Source organism: Pieris brassicae, chromosome 14 (assembly GCF_905147105.1).
Source record: "Pieris brassicae chromosome 14, ilPieBrab1.1, whole genome shotgun sequence".
Lineage (NCBI taxonomy): Eukaryota > Metazoa > Arthropoda > Insecta > Lepidoptera > Pieridae > Pieris > Pieris brassicae.
In genome coordinates, this window is record NC_059678.1 from 2959244 (window position 1) to 2985504 (window position 26261).

Here is a 26261-nt window from a genome sequence, read left to right on the forward strand (position 1 = left end):
GAACGAAATCGGGAAATATATAATTAAAAGCATTTAAAATCTATTTCTTTATTGAGGTTCATAAGTGTACATTGTGTAACCTAAATTAATAAATGATTTTGAATATGAATTACATATAATTTTTTGTAATTAGCTATAAGTATAATGTTAGAACAAAAAAAATTATTTTTAAAAAACCATGTTTAAATATTTTTTTCTGGAAAGAATTTCATAATATTTTAAAGGTTTTGTACATATTTTAGTATGTTTTTATAAAGAAATACTGAGAAAAATCTTAGCTATGCATAATCGATCATAAAGTGTCGTGTAATTCTGAACAGTCTTTTTTTAATAAGGTGGTACATATACTTATATTTGTATAAGTATATGTACCACCATGTATATGTAATATTTGTTTTGTGGTTTTACCTGTGGCTTTATGGGCTCGGTGTTGTATATAATATTTACTAATTATCTCTTCTTGGTCTGCGGTTTGTAGTCTGTAGACGATAGCCACTAAACAGCACTTTATTTATATTATGTCAATTTAAGTTTTAAGTACCTACTAGTTCTTAGAATGTTAAGAAATATTTTAAACAAAAACAAAGCATAATTATAACGCTATGTAACACAAATGTAAAATAGAATATTAAAATGGAATCAAAATACGCTAGTACCTGGTTGATTGCGAAAGACTTGTGTAGATGCTGTCATGCTGAAGGAGATTTTTTCAATTTGGCGACGCCTAATACATTTAAAGATCGAGAAGAAATATACTCCGATATGTTAAGAACCTGTTTTGATATAGAGGTAATTATCCCGAATATATGGTGTACCACAACAAGCTTAAATTAAAAATTGTGGTACGACGATAAAAACATCCATAAAAAAACATGTATTATTTTGATCCACTTTATTTATACACTATCTATAGCGTTTCCTAATATATGAATTTAATTTTATATTTTTGATTCATTTCTGTAAAATTTTATTGATTACGAATTTATTCAAAAGCTCCATTGTCAAGCTTGTTTTATTAAGTTTCATAATAGTTAGACCCATAGATAGAGTTCAAGGTGCAAAATGACAACAACAACAATTATAATTGCAGAAAGTCTTTCTATTGTATGTTTTAGATGTCTATATCCTCTGTATACTATTAATTTGGTTTCCTTAATCTATTAAGAAATATTATACGTAAAATAAGTTTTTCTTTATAATTTGTAAGTAATAGGTGTTAGATAACATTTTTGAGATGCATTAACTAAGTTGCTAATAAAATATATCCATATAAATACGACTGACAATTTATAGACACTATTAGTCCTATTGTCCCGCTACAAACTAGTTATACTGGAAAGCCTACTCCAAAGCTTCATCTTGACATCCTTTTATATTTCTACTCTTTTTTGGAGGGCTTATTTTGGTTAATTTGAGATACTCTTTATGATATTCAATTTTAGATTGATCCTGTGCCAGGACGTCTTTGTATTCCAACATACTCAATATGTTCAAAATGTGTTGTAAAGTTACGTGAAGCAGTTATTTTCAAAGAGCAAGTATTAAAATGTGAAAAGAAATTCTATGAATTATTAACATCTTCATCAATTGCTGGTAAATATTACTTGGAACTTTTAGAAATATTGCCTCTGTGAATGAGTAACTTGGTTGATAGTAATAGATCAGTTGTGATTTTTTTTTTAATAGTATTAATATAGTATTAACTGATTATTAACAAAATACACTAAGCCAAGCATTTTACTCCAAAATTCTAAATTTTTTAGGGTTGACACAAATTAAAAAGGAACCTGAAATGGATAGTGAAGGTATTTTTTCCTTATATGTATGTATGTCTGTATAATCTTAGGAATATGTTCATTATTGCATTCTTTGCAATAACGAACAATTGCATATTTGATGTCATGCCTGGTAATAATTGCTTTGGCTTGGTACAGAATATAAATCCACTTGTGGATGAAAACTATGATATGCTCATCTTAAAAGAATAATAATAAGTGTTTTTTTCTTGGGAAATATTTATTTTTCTACATATCTTATGTTTACATAATAAAAATCTTAGTAGTTTAAAAATGTGTATACATTTGTACATTAGATCAGTTTTGGTTTTTTTAAATCAATAATAGATTTGAATACTAATAACTGATTATAAACAAAATGCTCTTAGCCAAGCATTTTACACCAAAATTCTTATTTTTTTTTATTTTCAGTGTCAGCACAAATTAAAAAGGAACCTGAAATGTATAGCGAAGGTATTTTTTCCTGATATGTCTGTATTATCTTAGTAATATGTTCGTTATTGCATTATTATAAATAATGTTTATGTCATGCCTGGTAATAATTGTTTTGGCTTGGTACAGAATGTAAATCCACTTGTGGATGAAAACTATAACATAAATAGAAATATCACACTTTGGTCTACACAATTTCAGTTTATCACAATTTTTATTCAAAGGAACTAGTTATCAATGACCTTTATGATATGCTCATCTTAAAAGGATAATAATAAGTTTTTCTTCTTGGGAAATGTTTATTTTTCTACATATCTTATTTATTTACATTCCATGCATGGCCAAATTCTACCTAAAAATAACATAAAACTAAAATAAAATACAATTATGCTTTTTACAAAATTGACAGTAAACCTCCTGCTATCCTCTGATCTTTTCGAAGTACATTTTTAAATCACAGTATATTACCCCCCATATGCTTCACAAATCTTATGTTAACATAATAAAAATCTTAGTAGTTTAAAAATGGGTACATTAGATCAGTTGTGGATTTTTTTAATAATATGAGATTGAAAAGTATTAACTGATTATAAACAAAATGCATTTTACACCAAACTGCTTTTTTATTTTCAGTGTCAGCACAAATTAAAAAGGAACCTGAAATGTATAGTGAAGGTATTTTTTCCTTATATGTCTGTATAATCTTAGGAATATGTTCGTTATTGCATTAGTATAAATAATGTTTATGTCATGCCCGGTAATAATTGTTTTGGCTTGGTGCAGAATGTAAATCCACTTGTGGATGAGAACTAAAATATGCTCATAATAAGAAGTTTTTTCTTCTTGGGATATATTTATCTTTCTTCATATCTTATGTTTACATAATAAAAATCTTAGTAGTTTAAAAATGTGTATACATTTGTACATTAGATCAGTTGTGGATTTTTTTTAATAATAATAGATTTAAATAGTAATAACTGATTATAAACAAAATGCTCTTAGCCAAGCATTTTACACCAAAATTCTTAATTTTTTTTTTCAGTGTTGACACAAATTAAAAAGGAACCTGAAACGGATAGTGAAGGTATTTTTTCCTTATGTCTGTAAAATTTTAGTAATATGTTTATTATTGCAATAGTAAAAATAGTGTTGATTGCCTGACAATTATTGTTTGGGCTTGGTACAAAATGTAAATCTACTCTCTAAGTAAGTCTACAAGATTTCGATTTGTCACAATTTTTATTCTTAGAAACAAGTTATGGCTCATATATTTACTAGAGACATTAACATGAACTTTATGATTCATGATAGAGATTTTATGATATGCTTATATTGAAATAATTATAATAGGTTTTTTCTTCTTGGGAAATATTTATTTTTCAACAAATCTTATGTTTACAGTATAAAAATCTTAATAGTTTAAAAATGTGTATAAGTTTGTATGTATGTATACTTTAAAATTTTAAAGGTTAATAATTTAAAATGGAAACCGATTTGCTCCAGTCTATCAAAGTAATTTAGAAAAATCACACTGACTTTTAAGTACTGGTCAACATTATTTACCTATAATACATATCACCAGAAATATGTGGTTAATGAATACCTTAAATTATGTATATATGTAACTTTATGCTTAGGAAGTATTAATAATAATAATACTATAGTACAATAATATAATTTACAACCTGCAATAATGACTTGATTCACTATAATTCACTTGACTGATTTTATATAAACTGTATAACTTCAAACTTGAACCAAGGAATTGCCCGTGCGCTTGTGTCACTGTCACGTATGTCACAACCTCTTTTATAATCTCCGGCTCAACCATCCCACTTCGGGGAGATGTTCGAGTCAATTCGTAAACAACCGAACGAGTGAACCGACAAATGAGTAACTATTGCACATGCGCACTTGTAGCAAAATTCTTTTGAATATGTTTCATAAAAAATTAAATAAATATTAAAAGCTAAGTAATATGTATAATACTTTCTAGCCTCTTATGTTATATCACAATTATTTTAGATTACAACTATGATGTGGGTGATGGAATGAATGATTATACATATAACAATGACATGGGCACAAGTTTGAAAATTGAACCATGGGATCAGGTTGGGATTGAAGGTATTTTTGAGGTGAAACTTCTTTGTTGGCGTTGGAAAAAAATTTATCGTCACATTTTTCCGTTACGCGCCTCTTTCTTGTTCCTACCACAGTTGATTCAAAGAGCGGAGTACGGATAACAACGCTTTAACGCTCAAAATTGTTGTTAGAATGAAACAAAATATGTAAGACTATGTATCTATAGTAACAAATATTTTTGGTTGTAGCTAATAATAAAAACGTTTAAAGTCTCTATTTAATCTAAGCAACTGTGAAATTGACAGATAGGTTATTAGCATGTGTAAACATTAATTTTTACTTCAATCTCTGATCGGTCCTCTGAAGGATTGGTTGAATAATTAGATAGGTAACTCAATCTATGGATTGAATGTATTTACTGTAGAAATGGATTGAACTGTCGATCTAAGATGGCTAAAATTAGATTGAGATTGAATATTAATTTTGGTCGTAAGTGCACTTACTTACCACCACTAGACTTGACCGTTTTTCTTTTGCACCCTTATTTATAACACTATAGTTACGTCCTTTTTTTATAAAACAGGGGGGCAAACAGTCAGGAGGCTCACCTGATGTTAAGTGATACCGCCGCCCATGGACACTCAAGCCCAGAGGGCAATGCACTCGCGAGAGTGCATTGCCGGCCTTTTAACTGATATACTTATATTAATTAATACGCATGTTAATTTAACAAACATCAATTAATTATCATGAAATATTATGAAAGCAGAGTTGGCGTTGTGACTTCAGCTCTCATCCCTGAGGTCGTAGGTTCGTCCCCGGCTGTGCACCAATGTAATTTTATTTCTATGCGCGTATTTAACATTCGCTCGAACGGTGAAGGAAAACATCGTGAGGAAACCAACCAAAAACTCGAAGCCCAGACCTAAAAAGGTTATAGCTCCGTGGATTTATTTTATTTACAAATTCTGAAATATATATATATATATATATATTTTTTTTTTAATTGATTAACTAATTTTTTTAAAGATTCAACTGTTGAAATATCCACAAATCCTGAGGCATCTTCAAAGGCAATTACTGTACAAGTTGATGTCCGTCGTCAGCATTGTTCACAACTTAGTACATCAATCACTACAATAAGCCATGTCTGTGGGAATGAAACTCAAGCAACGACTTATCTTCCTTCAATCCGCCCTGGTTATCCAAAAACAGCTGCTGAGCGAATGAAAGAGTATAGAGCTCGGAAAAAGAGGGAAAAGCTATTAGTGAATCATCGAAAACATAAGAAATCAGATGCAGAGCGAGCAAGAGAGTATAGAACCCGAAAAAAAGCGAAGTTGCAATCAGGAGGTAAGAGTTTTTCGATATATTTCATATTTCAGTTACCATAACAAAAATATATAATAATGATAACAGAGATAGTAAAAATTGTATTACAATTAATGTAATTCTGTAATAATCTTATTAGTAATAAGGTAAAATGAAATAATTGTATTATTTGTATTCGTGTCTATGATAATAAAAGCCTTTTATTAAACTTTATCTAATTTAACTTTTTAACCAATTTCTGATAAGTTGCATATAGTAGATAATTTTTCGAAAAATAAGGTCATAAAGAAGTTTCACTTACGTGTGTATACTAATACATGCACACATCTTTTTTTAGCTTCTTTTCTATTATAATTATTTTTGTCTGTAGACTAAAAAAATTGACAGCGTATGTCAGGCACAGAAGCTTGATCACCTATTTTACTATTAGAATTTTACGAAACAGAAGGAACTCTAAGGCCCAGACTTAAAAGTTTTTTTTTTAATAATCAGTCTGTGGTACGTCGACATACCTGTAGGTGTTCATAAAAATATAACGCAACTCTTTTTTGATTTAAGAACTACTGAAAGAGCCAATTCGATCGAGAATTCAAAAGCCAACGGAAGTGACGGTGTGTAAGTGGAAGTGAAACGACCTCTAAGTACTCAAGACAATTTTTTTTTTCAAATAAAATACCTACTGGGTCTGTCTATTGGTCTATGTTATCTCGTAGGGCATATGTAGGCACGGTACATTTAGTTCCGGGATTAATTCTGTAAAAAAATATATCTATATTTTTGTTAAACAAGAAAAATGCATAAGACTGCATTGAATTTAATATTGTGTTATAAGAGACAATGGTTTATTTATGTAAGTGTTATATTTTAAGTAACAATGTTTTCCGATGTAACCGTTTGTTAAGTAGAAAGAATAAAATCTTATAATTGGAGGGTTGGTGTAAAAAAATATTAGCTGTTTCAGTATTTTTTAATGAAAATTATGGATAAACAGTGAAATAGATGAAGTTTTACTATTTTAGAGTTGATTAGATATTATGAAAAGCGTCTTTCGTCTAGCGCCATTTCAGATGATTATGAATGACTCTTTGCGAGTTACCATTGTCTTTTTTTATTGTCGACTACAATAATTACTTTATAATTTTTCGAAAACGAAAATAAAATTTCTTTCGATCAACATAAAGTTTTTTATTCGAAATCAACTAAATACACAAGCAATTTCATGCCGCCAGATGAGTGGATCGACTGAATACGTACTCGCTTATAGGTACTGCGTCGTCGTCCAGTGATATACTATTTGCTGCACTCCGCTGTAACAGCTGTTGACATATTGTGTATTACAGACAAGTGAACTTAAATTTTTGTAATCATCAAATGTGGTGGCTCGTTAATATTGCTATGTAAAAAAAATTTAGGAACGCCTTATTGAAGTCTCTTTTATGGAGCTGGAGCGTTTATCATTGTTAGTTTGTATAGCTCTCCCTCAGCTCAATATGATAGCTTAGAAAAATATTAGAGCAGCTTCTGTACAAACTGCAAAAATCGAAGAAAAAATTCATCGTTAGTGGAGACTTAAATGTAAATTATGTTATGCTAAATCATATAATTTAATTAACAATTTTATTATACCTACTAGGGTACCAGCCACCACGGCAACATGTATTGACAATATCTATAGTAATATACTCTGGTCAATTGTTTGAATTTCAAATACTTAAATGTAAAACTCCAAAAATGAAAATATGCTCAATTTCTATAACAGATGCTCGGTTAGACAGATTAGGTAATATTTGATGTTTTAAATGCCATTTTTTGCATATTAAGCAATGCCCTGATCATTTATATAACACGTTTTTTGTTTAATTTATTGATGAATTCAAAAATGTGTTCACTCCAAAGACTTTTTTGGTCTCGGAGAAAGCTACCTTTTGTGACTGGGCAACTCCGGAGCTACACAAGAAAAGGCTAAAATTGTATAAGTTGTATCATGAAAAACAGTATAATGACAGTGATGAATTTAAAACTCATGTTAGGATATTCTCACAAAGTTTATACTTACTTACTTACGATACTTCGCTTTTATTTAAAGTGAAACGACGAAATACATCGCTTGAGAATGTAAACAGTGTCATCTCCAGTATAGATCATATCAGTGTATGGTTTAATACAAATAATCTTAAGCTAAACGAAAAGAAGACAAAATGTGTTAAAGTTGTAACTAGAAATGTAAAAAGTAGTAGTTTTCAAATAATAAATAAAGATGAGGACTTTGTTGATAATGCGGTGTTCTTGGCAATTACTTTAGATAGTAAACTACAATGGGGCCTACACATAAAAAGTCTTTCGAATAGGCTAAGTTCTGCAGCGTTCGCAGTGAAAAAGATACGCGATCTTACATCAAAGCTCGTTTATTTCAACTATTTTCATAGCATCGTGTCATATGGTGTTATTTTGTGGGGTAATGCAGCTGACATTCAATCGATATTTGCAGTGCAAAAGCGGCCTATAAGAGCAATCTGTGGGTTGTCTCCACGGGGGTCAGTCCTAAGGAAGTTTAAAGAATTACATGTTTTTGTCTTTAGCAAGTCAATACATTTATGAGAATGAATATATGAATGAAAATATAGATACCTTTAAAAGTCATAGTAGCTTCCATAATTATAGTAGTCGTAATAAAGACAAAATTAGGGCACCAACCACAAGGCTGCACGGAACGAGTAATTCTTTACAAGTCAACTTTTTACGGTTTTTCAACAAAATCCCTGAGTGAGATACAAGTAATTAGTAGTTGTCAATAAATAAATTTAAATCGTACATTAAAGTAAAACTGCTTGCTTAGGCCTTTTAAAATATATGAAAATTTTAACGATCCTAGTGCTTGGACATGAATTGCTCCAGTATAAAGAGGTTACGCGAATGAATCTCTCCGATGCATTTCCAGACTCTGGAGCGATCGTCAACATAATTTTGTGTAATTAGCTGTATAATTTTAGAACAAACAATATTATTTAAAAAAACCATGTTTAAATATTTTTCTGTGGATAGAATTTTATAATATTTACTAATTACCTCTTCTTGGTCTGCGGTTTGTAGTCTGTAGACGATAGCCACTAAATAGCACTTTATTTATATTATGTCAATTTCAGTTTTAAGTACCTATAATTCTTAGAATGTTAAGCAATATTTTAAACAAAAACAAAGCATAATAATAACGCTATGTGACACAAATGTAAAATAAAATATTAAAATGGTATCAAAAGACGCTAGTACCTGGTTGATTGCGAAAGACTTGTGTAGATGTTGTCATGCTGAAGGAGATTTTTTCAATTTGGCGACGCCTAATACATTTAAAGATCGAGAAGAAATATACTCCGATATGTTAAGAACCTGTTTTGATATAGAGGTAATTTCCCGCATATATGGTTTAAATTTAAAATAGTGGTGGTTTATTTATACACTATCTATAGCGTTCCCTAACATATGAATTTGGATTTTATATTTTTGATTCATGTCTGTATATTTTTATTTATTGTTAATTTATTCAAAGGCAACATTGTCAAGCTATATTTTATTTAGTCTCATAATGTTTAGACCCATAGATAGAGTTCAAGGTGCAAAACTATTAAAATTGCAGATTGTCTACAATTGTATTGTTGTTCTTTTGTGTCCTTAATCTATTAAAAAATAATAAGTAAAATAAGTTTTATTTATCGTATAAAAGTAATAGGTGTTAGGTAATATTTTAGTAGATGCTTAACTAAGTTGCTAATAAAATATATCCCCCTAAATGTTTCTGAAAATAAGACTGACAATTTATAGACGCTAGTAGTCCTTTTGTCCCGTTACTAACTAGTTATACTGGGAAGAGGACTCCAAAGATTCATCTTGACATCCTTTATATATGTAAAATGTTGTTGTATGTTGTACCCTTTTTTGGAGGGCTTATTTTGGTTAAATTGAGATAATACTTTGTATGATATTTAATTTTAGATTGATCCTGTGCCAGGAGGTCTTTGTATTCCAACATACTCAATATGTTCAAAATGTATTGTAAAGTTACGTGAAGCAATAATTTTCAAAGAGCAAGTATTAAAATGTGAAGAGAAATTCTATGAATTGTTAACATCTTCATCAATTGCAGGTAAATATTAACTGGAACTTTTAGAAATATTGCCACTGTGAATCAGTAAGTTTGCCTAAAACTGGCTTGGGTTTTATTTTTGGCAACACAATAATATCAGATCTGTACATTAGATCAGTTGTGGATTTTATAAAAATAATATTAGATTGATATAGTATTAACTGATTATAAACAAAATAGACTAAGCCAAGTATTTAATCCAAAATTCTTATTTTTTTTTAATTTTCAGTGTCAACACAAATTAAAAAGGAACCTGAAATGGATAGTGAAGGTATTTTTTTCCTTATATGGCTGTTTATTATTGCAATAGTAAAAATAATGTTGATTTTATGCCTGGCAATTATTGTTTTGGCTTGGTTCAGAATGTATATCTACTCTCTAATCTGTAAGTCTATAAGATTTCAGTTTATCACAATTTTTATTCATAGAAACAAGTTATGGATCATACATTTACTAGACACATTAGCATTAACTTTATGATTCATGCAGAGGCCTTTATCTATCAAAGTAATTTAGAAAAATTACACGGACTTTAAATACTAGTGCCCGTGCGCATGTGTCCCATATGTCACAACCGCTTTTATAATCTCCCTACTCCGGCTTGACCATCCCACTTCAGGGAGATGTTCGAGTCAATTCGTAAACAACCCAACTAGTGAAATGAGTAACTATTGCACATGCGCACTTGTAGCAAGATTCTTAAGAACATGTTTATTAAATTAAATAAATATTAAAAACTAACAAAAGATATTGTAAATATACTTTCTAGCCTCTAATGTTGTGTCAATTCTTTTAGATTACAACGATGATATGGATGATGATTTAGATGATGAGATGGATGATTATATAGATAACGATATAGACAATGACACAGATTTAAAAATTGAACCAGGGGAACAGATTGGGATTGAAGGTATTTGTGTAGAGTTTCTATACTATTATAATTATCATTGGCCGTTCAAGTATTACTTCAGCAGATTTACTGCAATCCCCCCCCCCCCCCCTTTTGTCAGCAAAGGTAAGCAAAGCTCTCAAAAATAATAGTACATAAACGTATTAATATTTTGTAGGAATCCTCGAAAATGCATTTCACTTTCAATTAGACAATGTGTAAAAAAAGTAAATAATTATTGTGGACGTCATCTCATAATCAAAAATCCTCCAAGAAACCCCTCCCCCCCTTCCAGGGTTGTTATCAACGATGGACTAGTAGAATCTTTCCTCTATCGTATAGGTAAATAAGTAATTAGCAATGTCGACCTCGTGTTTCAGCGTGCGTCTATCATCACTGAGGTCGTAGGTTTGATCCTCGGCTGTGAACTAATGGAATTCCTATGTTCGATTAACACTCGTTCGTCCGGTAAAAGACAACATCGTGAGGAAATGCTTGCGATGCCTTAGACTCAAAAAGTTGACAGCGTGTGTCAGTCACAGAAGCTTGATCACCTACTTTCCTATTAAATTCATTACGAAACAGATTGAACTCTGAAGCCCAGACCTAAAAGTTTTTTTTTAATAATCAGTCTGTTGTACATCGATTTTTGGGTCTGACATATTGCTGGTGTTAATAAAAATATAACGCAACTCTTTTTCGATTTAAGAACACCTCAAAAGACCACTTAGATCAAGAATTCAAAAGACAACGGAAGTGACGGAGATTAAGGCAGCGCAGGAGTCGAAACCAAAGCCGAAGCCGAAACCGAAAAAGCCGCCGAAAGAAAAGAAGGTGAAAAAAGAAGAGAAGAAAGTAAAGAAGGAAAAAAAGAAAGAAGATAACACGGAGAGAAAAGGTCAGTTTAGTACTTTTGTTTTGTTTTAATTCAAAATGGCGCTTGAGAAAATATCTCCAATAAATAGTGTTAACTTCATATGTTGTGTATTTGCTCCAAGACATACAATAAACAACATTTATAATGCGATATAACTGTATATATATCTAAAAGTTTTAAATGTAACGTTCAAAATGGCTCTAGACAAGTGCCAATTCTTAAAAGGCCGGCAACGGACTTGCGAGCCTTATCTTATCTGATCTATAAAAATAAACTTTAACGTATCCATCATTCATGTGTCTGAATTAAGTGCCATTTTGGATTATTTGGTTATAATTACCTATATGTAATACATCATTTTTCTATTAATTGGGGATTGGAAGGTGTACCCTACACACAAAATTCATAAAAATCTATCGTAAATTGAGGGAGTTACTGTCAAACTGTCACTGACGAGAATTTTATAAATATTAAATGTCGATTTTATGTATGCGGGTTTTTCGCGTTAAATCGTAAAGTAATTTGTACGAGCCAAGGCTGTACAAGTTTCTAACTCAGGCTTCCTTAGTTTTATAAGCGTAGCGATTTCCGATTGCATTCATTCGTTACATAGCTATTAACATTTCATAATTTCGCTTATATTATAATGTACCCAAGTGGTTAATATAGACTAAAACTAAAAACCGTATAGAACTGAAACAATCTTTATATTTCAACTATCAAATTAACCATTAGGTGAGAAATAATTTCTTTGTCATTTGTATCTTCAAATTGTCAGTTGTCATCTGTGAATTATGACATTGATAGGAAATTTAAATCGATGAAGTATAATTATATATAACAACATTAATTTTGTATACAATTTCGATATAAATATAACATATCTATTGAAAAATAACCTAAAACAGAAAAAAAATCGCATCATCATATGGAATAATAAAAGACAAAAAGACACTTTCCTTACAGTTAAACCAATACTATAATGTCGAAAATAAATGTTACGTAATAAAATATACAAAACTAAATGTACAAAATATACAATATCGCTAATGTGAACTCGAACACAAAGATGTCCATAGTGTGGTATACAGCATTCAGTAAGCAACGTCTTTGTCAACGAGGCTCTGTGCAACAGACTGGTTCTCGTCCTTGATGTCGTCCGTCGATAACAAGGACTAGAACCATGGTTGCTCAACCCAACTCAACAATCTTGGCCCTCGCCTTGGCCTTGGCATGGGACATACCCCATTTGTCGGTAGTACCTTTGTACACAAGACTACTTGGATAGGCCACATGTGAGATCTTGTAATACACCTTGTCTATGCTTGAAAACTAAATGGATTCCCACAAAATATTGCTCAGTTTATGTACTATTATTTTTTAAGAGCTTTGCTTACATTTGCTCGCTAAACGTGGGGGGGGGGGGGGGTCAATTGCCATCTGCTTGCCTCGGTATAGTCAAAAGGAAATAACTTTCACGACCTCCGACGGAGTGAAGGCCAAACCTTTCCATTTATCTCTCACCCTTGCCACCATTTTCCAATACTTCTTATGAATATAATTGTATAAAATAAAAATAAAAATAAAAATTGTTTATTTCGGAAAACATAGCTCCATAACTATGTTAGTATAGACAACACAGTAAATAACTCTTGGACTTATTCTTAGTGGGACCACTAGTAATATCTTTTATCGTTCAAATTTATAGTTAAATTAAATACACTTTTACATTAAAATATTTAGTCCTTTGTGTGACGAGTTTCATGGAAATCGGTATTGACATGTGACATAAATCGCATGATAAATAGTGCACGAAAAACTTGACGTTTCTACATGTTTACGTCATAGGAAGTGCTGCGACGCCATCTTGCATAGATGAGTTTTGACGGGTACTTTAAATTGTTCTTAGTTTGAAATGCCTATTAATGAGTATGATGAATTGTTTTAAGAAACCTTATACGGTGCAAGACTTGGATATGATTTAAGTTGAGATTAGTCATGCTTAATGTGTCACAAATGTATTGTATTTGGTATACGAAAATCATACAGTCTCGACTCTGCAATATATTAAAACCAGCGTAGAGCCCCTCTTTTATTACTGTAATTTACCAGAATCAGAATGTATTAGCGCTCAGTGTAAGACTATTATCGTCTGGAAAGTATTTGAAAGAAATTCTGTCCAAATGATTAGAAGATCGAAGATTGAGAAGAAGATTAACAGAGTTTTCTCTTTTAGGCACGAAGCCAAAGTTCTCCCTCCGGCCGGGCGATTTTACATACAATAATGGGACCTATACCTGCACCCGGTGTGACACCCCATACAGCGCAATCCAATCCTTGAGGTATCACATTCGCTCGAAACACTACAAGCTACCAAAATATAAATGCCAATATTGCGACCAGGAGTTCATGACGCTACCACCATTTGTGGTGCACAAACTAAACGACCATAATATAGACGAGCGATACGAGTGTACCGCATGCCACACTAAGTTCAACGCGCCGAGTCAGTTACGCAAACATATAAATGGATTTCACATGCTGGGGGAGAAATATAAGTGCGATTCGTGTGATTATGAGACCTTCAGTTTCGAAACGTTGTATAAACACAAGTTTAAGCATAAGACGGTGAAGGACTACCATTGTAGGTTTTGTAAGAAAGCCTTTTTGAGAAAGGCAACGTTGGAACTGCACGAGAGGATACACACGGGGGACAGGAGGAAGGTCTGTAAAATATGCGGTCAAGCGTTTGTTCAGAAGGCCAGTTTGAATTATCACATGACGAAGTATCATCCCAATGTGAACTTTTAGAATATTTTAATAGACGGGCAAACTCTTGGTGCATCCTAGGCGATTCTCCTAAGAAAATACAGTTTTATTATTTGTATCAAAGAAATTATATTAATATGATGTCCTGCATCACGGAGTTGACAAAATGTTTTGTCAGGAGTCACATCACAATGAACACACCACACACATATAGTTATTTATTTATTTAAATTTTATACAATGTCACGTAACTGTTATTTTATAAGTAGAATTGGCCAATCACAATGTAGATGTTTCAAAGGATCGCAATATCAAATAATAATTTAAATGTGATGTTTCTATTAAAAAATTTAAGTTATAATGTTATAAGTAATTTTATATATTTTGAGGGTAGGAACAATTGAATGTTTATATTATTTGAACAAAACTAATTATGTTTATTATGAAATTTATATTATACAAATTAATATAAGCAAAATGTTTTTAATTGTAACACTATCCCCTTCCCATTCGGATCTATAAAGCTTAAAAATTAGTCAATCTAGGCAAATCAATATTGGTGTAAATTCCGTGCAGTTGTTTTTGATGTTGACTTGTTTTTATAATATAAAAGTTAATTATTAGGTGTCGCTTTTGTAGGCTTTATTATGCTCTATATGTTTTCTCGACAAGACAAACATATATCTCTGATCGTTAAGGCAGCGTTCTGTTACATCCCTAGAATGATGGCCATAATGTTAACTCATCTTCATTATCAATACAGTTAGAGGATTACGTTTATATTGTTACGAGCTAGGGGATCGGATAGAAAATGCTGTAGGTTTATTTCTTGAAAAATCAATGAGGAATTTATGGGCACAAATTAATTGCAGAGATGCACTAATAACACACAAAAACACAGTCACTAATTACTTCACTTATGCACACTTCACACAGTACTTTATCACTTGTATTCACTTTATCGCTTCGGTGTTTCGCTCTTGTTATCGCATTCCAAACTAAAGGCGACTAGTCGCGTTTCGGCTCGCTTATATATCCCTGGGAATAATTCTAAACAATATTCGAGAACTTTCTAGGCGGGCTTGCTACTGAGTAGCGATTGCACAATTCTAGAACGTCCGCACTCTTTGTCTCTTTCGCACATTGTTCCATCCTTGTCGTACGGCGTTCTATCAATGGGGTATATATACCTAGGCCTGAAAACGGGTCTCCTGAAAACTGCACCACTCCACATGTTCTGAAACCGACTAAAAAAAGGTTTCAGCTTCCTGAAAACTAGGGTAACATTATGGAAATTATAATGTTCTAATATGTGATTGACCCTCTCCTGAAACGGTCAGAAATCATATTTCAGCCTGCTGAAAAGTTCTCTAACTAGTGGAAAAATCTAGAAACATTGCAGTCGACCCGTCTCCGTAACAATATAAAAAAAATAACGATTTTTAATTTCACGGCCTAACAGCTGTTATTTTTTTGTTAACATAGATTTCTCACTACGATCTCACAAACTTTAACTTAAAATATTAGATTTCTGACCGACCAAAGTACCAAAGTTCTGGAAATACTCGTAAAGCATGGCTCTTTCACACCAAAACGTTTAAACATTATAATGTAGCTCATGGTAATTAATATAGTTTTCCATATTAATTATATAAATATGGAAATGTATCTCGTAAATAGTTGCGACAATCCCAGAGCATATATTGTATATACATTACTACATACGTCTTTTATGTGTAGACTATTATGCTAAACAATGGAAGACACATATGTTTTTGATTATTTATTTGAGCTGTGGCTCAACGCACAATTCTGAATAAGATACTTTTATTTTTTGCAAAATACTACATGTTTACGCAGAATAAAGTTTATATAAATGTTTGTATTTATTCAAAACTTGATCATATAATCATCAAAAATCCTCAGTTTCAATTTACATACTAACAAGTTTTCTCACAGCATCACCTGTTACGCCTTCACACCTATGCCGCAGAACTAATTTTGATAAAAGCAACCCAGGAAATTGAAATAGCTGAATATTGTTATAATCGTAACCAGATTGTTGTCAAGAAAACGAGATTTAGGTGCTTTTCTCTTTTAGGCTCTGGATACTCCAACCGACAGACTATTAATACAATGATGGAATGTATTCATGTACCAGATGTGACAAGCAAAGTGAAAATAGAGGAACTCTCATTACTCATATTTACGCGAAACACTACCCGAAGTATAAGTGCGTAGACTGCGATGTTGCATTTGGACTCCAAAACCATTTAACACAACTTTAACTTGAAGCACATAATATGATGAGAGACCTGAATGCCCGGTGTACTCAAAGAAATGTAGCTCGAAGCGTCGTTTGAATGAACGTTTCATATATATGTTGGGAAAGCTGCATAAATGCCAAGACTGTAAAGCGTTTAGTTCAAGAACTTTACTCAAACATCGGATTAAGTATAAGAAGGCAAAGGATTTCATGTGCCGGTTTTGCAGCAAGGTGTTTTTGAGAAAAGGGACTTTGCAGTTCCATGAGAGGATACATACGGGAGATAAAAGGAAAGTGTGTAAAGTCTGTCAGAAGACGTTCGTGCAGAAGGCCAGTTTGAATTATCATATGTCGAAGTATCATCCGAGTGTGGATTTTTAGTTTTATAAGGCTTAGCTGGGGTCGGCAAGCTTTAAAGGTGCGGAAACTGGAAAAAATTAACGAGAAAACATCACACTAGTTACAGGAAAGACCATCACATACTTATATATGTTATAGAAAGGATATAAGTATGTAAAAATACAATGACAAAAGATTGCGCAACGCATGCAACGGAGACAATTGAGGAACACGAAATACAGCACACAACTCTAGGTACTTTTTGTATTGAATAAGTCGCACGGGGCCGTCAAGCATCCGCGAGTATACACTGTAAATACGGAATGTAGGAACAAAGAAAGTAATTAAAGAAAAATAAAAAGATAAGCAATTTACGAACGAATTATACACGAACTATGCCTCGACATACCACTTTTTCTCACCATCATTTGTGCTGTTGATAATAGAGGATTGAACGAACAAGATAATAATTAATAAATATATAATAAAGAACTATGGGTCCATTTTATCCATAAGTCGTTAAATACGCTCCGTATTCAGTATGACAGGTTTAGCTTGGGCATGCCGAGGTTCTGCAATGCGTCAGGTATACCAAGATCTGAACGGATTGTTTAATTACTATCATTCGGAAGAGGGTGGCATCCTTGGTGCATCATGTTAGGCACCAATGGTATTCTATATGTTGTTCACAAAGAACACGTATATCTTAAAGCGTTAGTATCCTGCCCATGACCTACTATAAGAGTTAAATATTAAATTATTACTAACTGCAACTAAAACTTTATATGGATATAATCTTAAATAAATAAGTTATTATTATCAAAGGTTTTTAAGTAATTTTAATCTTGACCGTAATGCTTAATGTCTGGCCATGCGTCATACTCGTGAACGGGTGCTACATGTGGTGACTGGTCGGACTTGAATTCGTGTATGCGGTGATGTTAGTTATTTTGACTATGTATTTGCGTGTTCTTCCCACGTGAATGTAAGTGCGTGCTCCTATTTCACCATACCTCCTGCTGATGCCATGTGGAACATGGCGTTATGGTTGTAGCTCCTTACAAACGTTGTGTAAAACGAGTGGCGGAGAGTTTATTGTCAGTTCTTCTCTTCCGTTCTACGCCCTCGACTTAAGAACTGGCAGTAAATGTAAAATTTCAAATACATATCTTTTTTTGACGTTCATAAGTGTGCATTGCGTTACTTATACGATTTTGAATTTAATAATTTTAAAACTTGGATTGAAATTCCTGGTTTTAATAAATATTCTGCAATACGATACTCCTTTTATTTTTAAAGTAAATATAAAAAGCCTTATGACTACTAGGAAAACTTCTTACGAAACACGTAGATAATTGCAATAAATTAAGTCGTTTTTATTTATTTATTTTACAGAATATATTTATTTAGTTAATTATAAGTACTCTCACAGGTAACATACATATTATAAAACAAAACACTTAGACAGTACAGAAAGGCAAAACAGATTACATAGATAAACAAAAAACATAAGTACGAAACGAAAATATATACTCTTAAACAAAGTCTTCCTGCCTCTTTAAATATTTTCTTATATCCTATCTGGTGAGGTGGAAAATATCCATATCCTCATAATGAGTGTTATAGTTAGATATGATATAACAATTCTTCAGCTTATTTACGTTGTTTAACGTTTATATATCTAATAACTGACGGAAGTCCATTTAGTCCGCGGTTGCACCTTCACGTTCTTTCGTTTGCTTTTGAAGTATAGAGCCGAACATGCGTTATAGTCCAGGCGTGTAGCCTGTGTTGTGACCTGAGACATGATACACTCGCTTCTATAATCCTTATATATATAAAATTCTCGTGTCACTATGTTCGTTCCCATACTCCTCCGAAACGGCTTGACCGATTCGCATGAAATTTTTTATGCATATTCAGTAAATCTGAGAATCGGCTACTATCTATATTTTAAACGAATAAGTGATAAGGGGTGTCCACCCCAAAAAAAAGTATTTTTATTTTTTTGTATTATATATAACCCCTATTTTTTATTATAGTAGATTTATTATAGTAGGTTATTTTTATTGAACTAAAAAATTGTTTCCTGCAAATAATATACAAGGCAAAACGACTTTTGCCGGATCAGCTACTAATAGTATATTTAAGAATAAATGATAATGCGAAAACAGTTTTCTGATATTATTTTACTTTTTAAAATATGCTTAACACGGATTCGTTCAATAATGCAACCTTCAAGTCGTACATGCCCGGCTATTTACTAAAGGAATTTCATTTATAATGTTTGTTCATGCTAAGCAAAACATTTTAAGGCAGATTCTGCCGCGCACCACCTCTGTGGAACCAGCTGGCTTAGGGGTCTTCAATAAAACAGCGGCGGCAACATACCCGCTAGCCCTCGTTGTTGGTATGGTATAAATACCGGTTCGTTTGCCTCCGGTCCCAAAAAAAAAAACGCATAGAAGCCGACATCTGTTAAACCCGACAATCAAACAGAAATATATTATTTGACATCCAGCTGTCATAATTCATAATCCCGTTACTGAATATCAGTCTCTAATCCACGTTAATCTTAATATATATAAATCTCCTGTCACGATGTTTGTCCGCGATGGACTCCTAAACTACTTAACCGATTTTAAATTAAATTGGCACACAGTGAGCACTCTGGTCCAACTTAAGAGATAGGATAGCTTAGATCTTTAATTATAGTCGCAATTTTATTTTATTGTCTATAATTAATTGACAGTCACAATTATCTGATAACTCCAAAAGATTCAAACAGATGTCGATACTTTTCGACTGGATTGATTAAGTAATCAATAGATGGCATTGCTATGGTAAACCGACAAACGTGTCATATAAGCTACAATTCAATATCATGATTACCACGTGTTATTGAGGCTAAAGTATAAATTAAATTTATTTTGTAGTAAACGAAATACCGTGAAATTCAGTTATTTCTACTTTTTAATTTTTGGTGTTAGCATAGCCAACCACCTGTTTCTTAGACCAAAGTGTAAATCAAATTCAAATTATAGTGACGATAATACAGTGAAATTATTCTTTCGTGTCACGGTATTAAGGCTAACTAAGACCACATTAAAGAGAAACGAAGTTCGCGGAGGCAGCTAGTTTATAATATAAATTAATCTAGTGAATCATACACAAGATTTAGTGCATATATATAATGGGCTTATAACAGAGAAGAATATTTATAAACAATAAGGATTACAAGAGGACAAACAGAAGTGATACCATCTTTTGTTCTAGGCGACGACGAGTATTCAATAATCGAAGAATCCGGCGCCTACCAATGCAGAACATGCGGAAAAATATTTAAACAGAAGCGACTATTTATCCAACATTATAGATCTGTGCACCTCAAACTGACGTCTAAAATGACAGGCTGTCATTTCTGCGAGCTTAAAGTGAGAGCGCATTTGCGCGCGAAACACATGGAAGAAAAACATGGCGTCCCCGCGCCTACGTGCAACGCGTGCGGTCGAAAGTTTTCATATCCACATCAAGTGATACTTCATCAAAAAACCTTTCATATGGGTGAAAAGAATATTGCGTGTCCGGTGTGTGATATGAAGTTTGGTTCTAAAGTGAATTTGTACCAGCATAAGGTCAAGCATTCGACCGAGAAAATACATAAGTGCGATTATTGTGATGAACGCTTTAAATGGCGAAAGCAATGGTCCAGGCATATGTTGAAGCATAGACAAAATTAATTTATAACTGTATGTGCTAAGTTACATATGTGTATACAAAGATTCAGGAACGAATTAAAATTACTCCTATATGTCAAATTTATATTTGATGTAACTCTAAGTCTCGTTTCTGAATCTCACTCTAAGTTTTGAATTCGGTTGACGCAATTTTATAAACGTTACTATCGTCAAGTAAGAGCGTGCGAATATTATTTTATATTAAAAAAAAAATTAAAAATCGCCAGACGAATTTGTCTAGGAATAAATAATATCGTAAAGTATTTAAATCTCAGGCCCCGCACTTTTTTGTTTCTGTCAGTGTACAGCTATAGATAGAACACAGATAAAGATAAAACACATAACTATAGTTCGTATATGAATTGATATTTATATATAAAACTAGTTTTATATGACCAATAAATTTATACAAGAAAAATGTGTTTTCTGTGTCGTCGTTACACAAATGGGTTAAACCATAACCGTATGGTTAAATTTAAATTAAAAACCTCACGTTATATGTGCAACTTGACTTTGACACGTTCCCTAATGTCAACGTCAATCAACGTCGCGTGACGTAAAACAGTAAAAGGATGTGTTTTTACTTTGCAGTAAATAAATAAATATTAAGCGAGTGGACCTTACAGAACCTGGTTAGTTTGTTAGTGGGGTAGATACAAATACAAAATTAATATTTATAACCTATAAAACTGGCATCGTGTAGTGTTGGCCCAGTGGCTTCAGTCTGCGACTCTCATCTTCTAGGTTCGATCCCCGGCTGTGCATCAATGGACTTTCTTCCTTATGCACATTTAACATTCGACGTTTGAAAACGTCAACGGCTTGTCAGGCACAGGAGGCTGATCACATACTTACATATTAGATTAACGAATGATCATGAAACAGATACAGAAATCTGAGGTCCAGACCTAAAGAGGTTGTAACGCTAGTATTTTTTTTAATTTGCATATGCGATCTTGCGTTCGAATGACGGCTGTATACCGATGGCCTTTTATTTCCGTGTGTAATTAGGCAACACTTGCTGATACGGTGAACGAAAACATCGATACCTTAGACCTGTAAATTGACCGTGTGATAGGCACAGAAGGCCTACTTTCGAAATATACAGAATTTTGAGAAGACCGAGAGTAGGTACACATTTTACACCTCATGATTTCTTCAAGGATCTCTTTTGTTCTAGAATTGGAAGAACAATATTGCTCAACACGACTCGAAGAGGATGGCTCACAAACTTACACATGCAAAATATGTTCGAACACATACAAACGAAAGGACTCAATCAAACAGCACTACAGGCACGTTCACTTGAAGCAAAGGCCTCGCCTGCATGGATGTTATTATTGCCCCGAGAAGGTCAGAGCTTATCTACGGGCGCAGCATATGGAGGAAGTTCACGGGATTCCGGCTCCTACGTGTGGTGCGTGTGGGAAGAAATTTGCCTTCCCATTTCAAGTTGTGAAACACCAGAAGACATTCCACATGGGCGAGAGGAATTTTGTATGTCCAGTTTGCAATATGAGCTTTGGGACTAAGCCCAATTTACGCCAACATGTCATTAAACATACAACGGAACGACCCTTTAAGTGCGACTTCTGTGATGAAGCTTTTAAATGGAAGAAGCATTTGAGGCGGCATATGGCTGGACATTTGCATAAGAAACGTTGATTGTAATAAAGCTTATTAAAGCTTATGCTTTGCTTTGTTTGTTTTGTTGTCTATGTTATCATAGACAATATTGTATTGTCTATGACTCATTTATTTATTTTGTATATTTTACGATATTATTTGGCGTCTGGTAGACAGTGCCGGTGACCAGAGGTGGAGCTTTCTTCTCTCAACGAATAGGTATCGCAATACAGCAATTAAATGTTATTATTATTTATTTTTAATTATTATACTGTGCTTGGGATAATATTTTTCTATATTTTTTGTAATAATTATAGGATTTACATTTTTATGGATGAAATTATTAATTAAACGAGATATTAATTAGTTAAACTTAGTTTTATTTATGCATCACGTAGACATGACAAAGGTTTCTCAAGTTGACAGCATTGACAAGGCTTATGTTTTGACAGATATCTATAGATATTGTGCAGTAATAACTTAGGTATCAATGTTCATTCTCCATCTAGTTTTTTTATTCGATTTGTACCTCTATGTATTGGTACTCAATATTAATTAAATCAATAATATATGTGAGTGCGCTGTTTGACAGTATAAAAATAAAGTATCATTTACAAGTTATTTTACTCATTAATTTATCAAACAATCCACACTGAAAGATATTGATTTATACGTCAGTCACGTGACACAGACAGCCACAGATTAGTGGAATCGAAAATTACGTACCATGACAGTACATAATATATTTTAGTTTATTTTTACAAAAACAAGCTACCATTACAGGTTATTCCAAAGCCGCAAATATTTATATCCTATACAAAACATTCATATACATGTAGGAATTGACTCAGATATCAGAAGTAAAGCACGAAATACAATTGAATTAATAATTTAATCAATTAAAATAATAGCAGTGAGGGAGAGGTGACACTCGGTTACAAACTGCGGTCCTTGCACCTCGACGCAATCAGAGAATTGCGTGCCGATATTTGTTTCTCTGTTGGCCTTTAGGGTCTTTACAGCTCAGCTCGGGCTGTTTTGGCGAGCGTAGCTCGGCAAGAATGGCGTTTTACGCAGATACGTCAAATTCTTCAAGCTGGTCCTGCAGCCATTGTTGTGTCACCAATAACAAATGCAAACCTGAAATATATTAATTTTTTATTATATACCGTTTATTAGTAATCATAACAATAATATATACAGTATTTAAAATTTCCTTAATCTACATACAGAATAATAAAAATAAATAAAAGAAAATTAAAACAACAAAAAGTTTGGTCCATGTGGCAATTTTTAAATTATATTTGTATTTAACATTGTTTTATGATTATAATGCCCTTTAAATGTCATTGATGTATATATTGTGTCTGTATGTCGCGTGTTCTCTGTAAGTGTCTGTTGGTGTTAGTGAGCGTTTTATAAACATTTAACTTTCTTATTCACTTCCTTACATTACTAAAAATTAACAGTTTTATTTCTCTTATAAAATTATTTGTTTCCAGATGAACGAGATATAAAGTTTATAAAAAGGGTAGAGAACGGTTGTACTGTATGGCAGTGCGCGGATTGCGGCAGGAACTTCAAAAAACGCGACCTTCTAAACCAACACTACAAATATGTTCACCTCAAACAACGTCCCAAACTACGCAGCTGCCACCTCTGTCCGGAGAAAGTGCCAACTCAATATCGGCCGTTTCACATGGAAAAGGCCCACGGACTGCCTCTCCCCAGCTGCGGGGCGTGTGGCAAAAAGTTCGCCTTCCCAAATCAAGTGTTGCGCCATCAGAAAGTGTACCATATGGGCGAGAAGCAGTTCACGTGCGCGATTTGCGAGATGAAATTCGTGTCACAAACTTTATTATTGAAACATTCTATTATACACACGGGCTTACGTCCGTATAAATGCAGCTATTGCGATAAAAGTTTCAGGTGGAAGAAGAATTTGAAAACGCATATCTACATGCATTTGGATGTAAGGAAACATGTTTGTAATGTTTGCAACGAGTCGTTCGTGCAACAGAGCAGTTTGAAATATCATATTACGAAGCGGCATACTGATAATATGTTATAAGTCAATTGTTCAGAAAAGCTCGAAGTCTAGAGGGAAATCGAATCTGGCGCCAACTAAAGGAGAATTATGTAATTAAAAATACAGATGATGCAATGTTTAACACGTTACTCTAACTTTATTTTAATCTTTTACGCTAAATAAATTTATTTATTTCTTTTAAATCAAAATTTCGCTTTTTTTTTCTATTCCTATTGCTTTGTTTCGCTTGTACGGTGAATGAAAATATCGTGAGGAAATTTATGCCTTAGTTGCCTTAGCACAGAAAGTACTACTACTGTACTACTGGCATATTAGTAATTTCATCACGAAACATATTCAGAAGTAGGTATGAGGCCTAACATTCTTTGACGACATCCGCTGTTCCACAACTGAGCTTTTTTAAGGCAGTTTTTGCCGTACATTGATGTATTTCCGAGCCAATTCGACTTAGGATCCTTCAAGAATAGAACGTATCCATTCTTAAAAGGCCGGCAACGCACTCGCGAGCCAATGCGAGTCACTTAACGTCATATGGGCCTCTTGCAGGTTTGCTACATTAACTCAAACTCAAAATAACTTTATTCAAATAGGTAAACAAGTAGACTTATGAACGTCAGAGAAGAAGTCAAATTAATTGTAAATTTACATTTACTACCAGTTGGCAAGACAAGGACGTAGAGCAAGAAACTCACCGCCACTCTTTTTAATCGCTAAGTTTTGAGTCATACAAATTGTTTGAACTGGAGAAAATCATTCCGAACGATTAAGATCATTAAAGTATTCGTCGAATTTATAAAAATCTTTATTGATTAATTTAGGTTTAACGAAGGATTTGAATTAATTTAGTGATAATTCTCTTATTTCGCTTGGGAGTTTATTGTACGAATACAATTTCCATATAAATGGTTTATCTTCAGGAGCCTGGTTAGACGTAGACACAGTATATCATCTTAATCATACTTTATGAACAATTTTTATTAAAATATACAATTTTATATGTCCTTAACTATTATTATTAAGTATTATTTGGACATCTCGATATAAAAAAGTTCCTTGAATGAACGAAATCTGATTATCTGATTCATGATCATTTTTCTAATAGGCCAGTAAGTTCACCCTGTGCCTGACACGTCGTCGCCCTTTTGTGGCTAGTAACATTCCTCACACTGTTTTCATTCACCGTACGAGTGTTAAAAACGCACAAAGAAAGTTGATTAGTGCTCAGCCTGGGTTCGAACCTGCGACCACGAGAGGAGTCGCTCGCTGAAGACAACACTGTTCAAAATTGAATACAGTTTATTTTGTTAATTATATATACAATATATATTGTGGCAACTATAGTACAAGTGGTGCAGCCCTCAATGCTGGACCTAGTTTGTTTTATTTTATATAATTCTAGATAATTTCCCGACTATATAGTCGTCGGAGGTAAATACCTTACGTAAATGGTATTGGCAACCATGATTATCTATCTCTTTTAACAACTTTTTGTATGACATTTACAGCAAATTCCAAAAATATGCCTCTTAACCATTATTAAATGAGTTGAACATTATTTCGTCGATACCGCCGCTCATGGACACTCACATTACCAGAAGGCTCGCAAGTGCGTTGCCGGACTTTCAAGAATTGGTGCGCTCTTTTCTTGAATGACCCTAACTCGAATTGGTTCGGGAATACTTTAGTGGGCAGCTGGTTCCACATAGTGGTGGTGTGTGGCAAAAACTGCTTTAGAAAACGCTCAGTTGTGGAACGACGGACGTCGAGGTGATACGGATGGTATTTTGTATTTTGCCTTGACGTCATCATACATTGGACAGCCGGTCCGAACACGATGTTATTACTGAATTAATCCCTGCCACGGTTCTAAGTCAACCCAGATCTTATAACAACGGACGTAACCGTTATTGGAAGTTATATAG

General features: G+C 33.0%; 1 protein-coding gene across 14 annotated transcripts in view; it reads left to right on the forward strand.

Annotated features, from left to right (window-relative positions):
* The first annotated feature begins 483 nt into the window (after positions 1–483).
* LOC123718230 (zinc finger protein 652-like) overlaps positions 484–26261 on the forward strand; it is a 36632-nt gene continuing 10854 nt past the window's right edge. Inside the window, exons 1-10 of one of the 14 annotated variants that reach the window (XM_045674697.1) lie at positions 484–789; positions 1443–1593; positions 1764–1805; positions 2208–2249; positions 2862–2903; positions 3271–3312; positions 10580–10696; positions 11385–11573; positions 20203–20675; positions 21844–21885. In XM_045674697.1, coding sequence (XP_045530653.1) covers positions 634–789; positions 1443–1593; positions 1764–1805; positions 2208–2249; positions 2862–2903; positions 3271–3312; positions 10580–10696; positions 11385–11573; positions 20203–20666 — 1245 coding nt within the window. In that variant the 5' untranslated portion in view covers positions 484–633 and the 3' untranslated portion in view covers positions 20667–20675; positions 21844–21885. The other 13 variants (XR_006754941.1, XM_045674690.1, XM_045674694.1 and 10 more) reach the window with 13 other exon arrangements.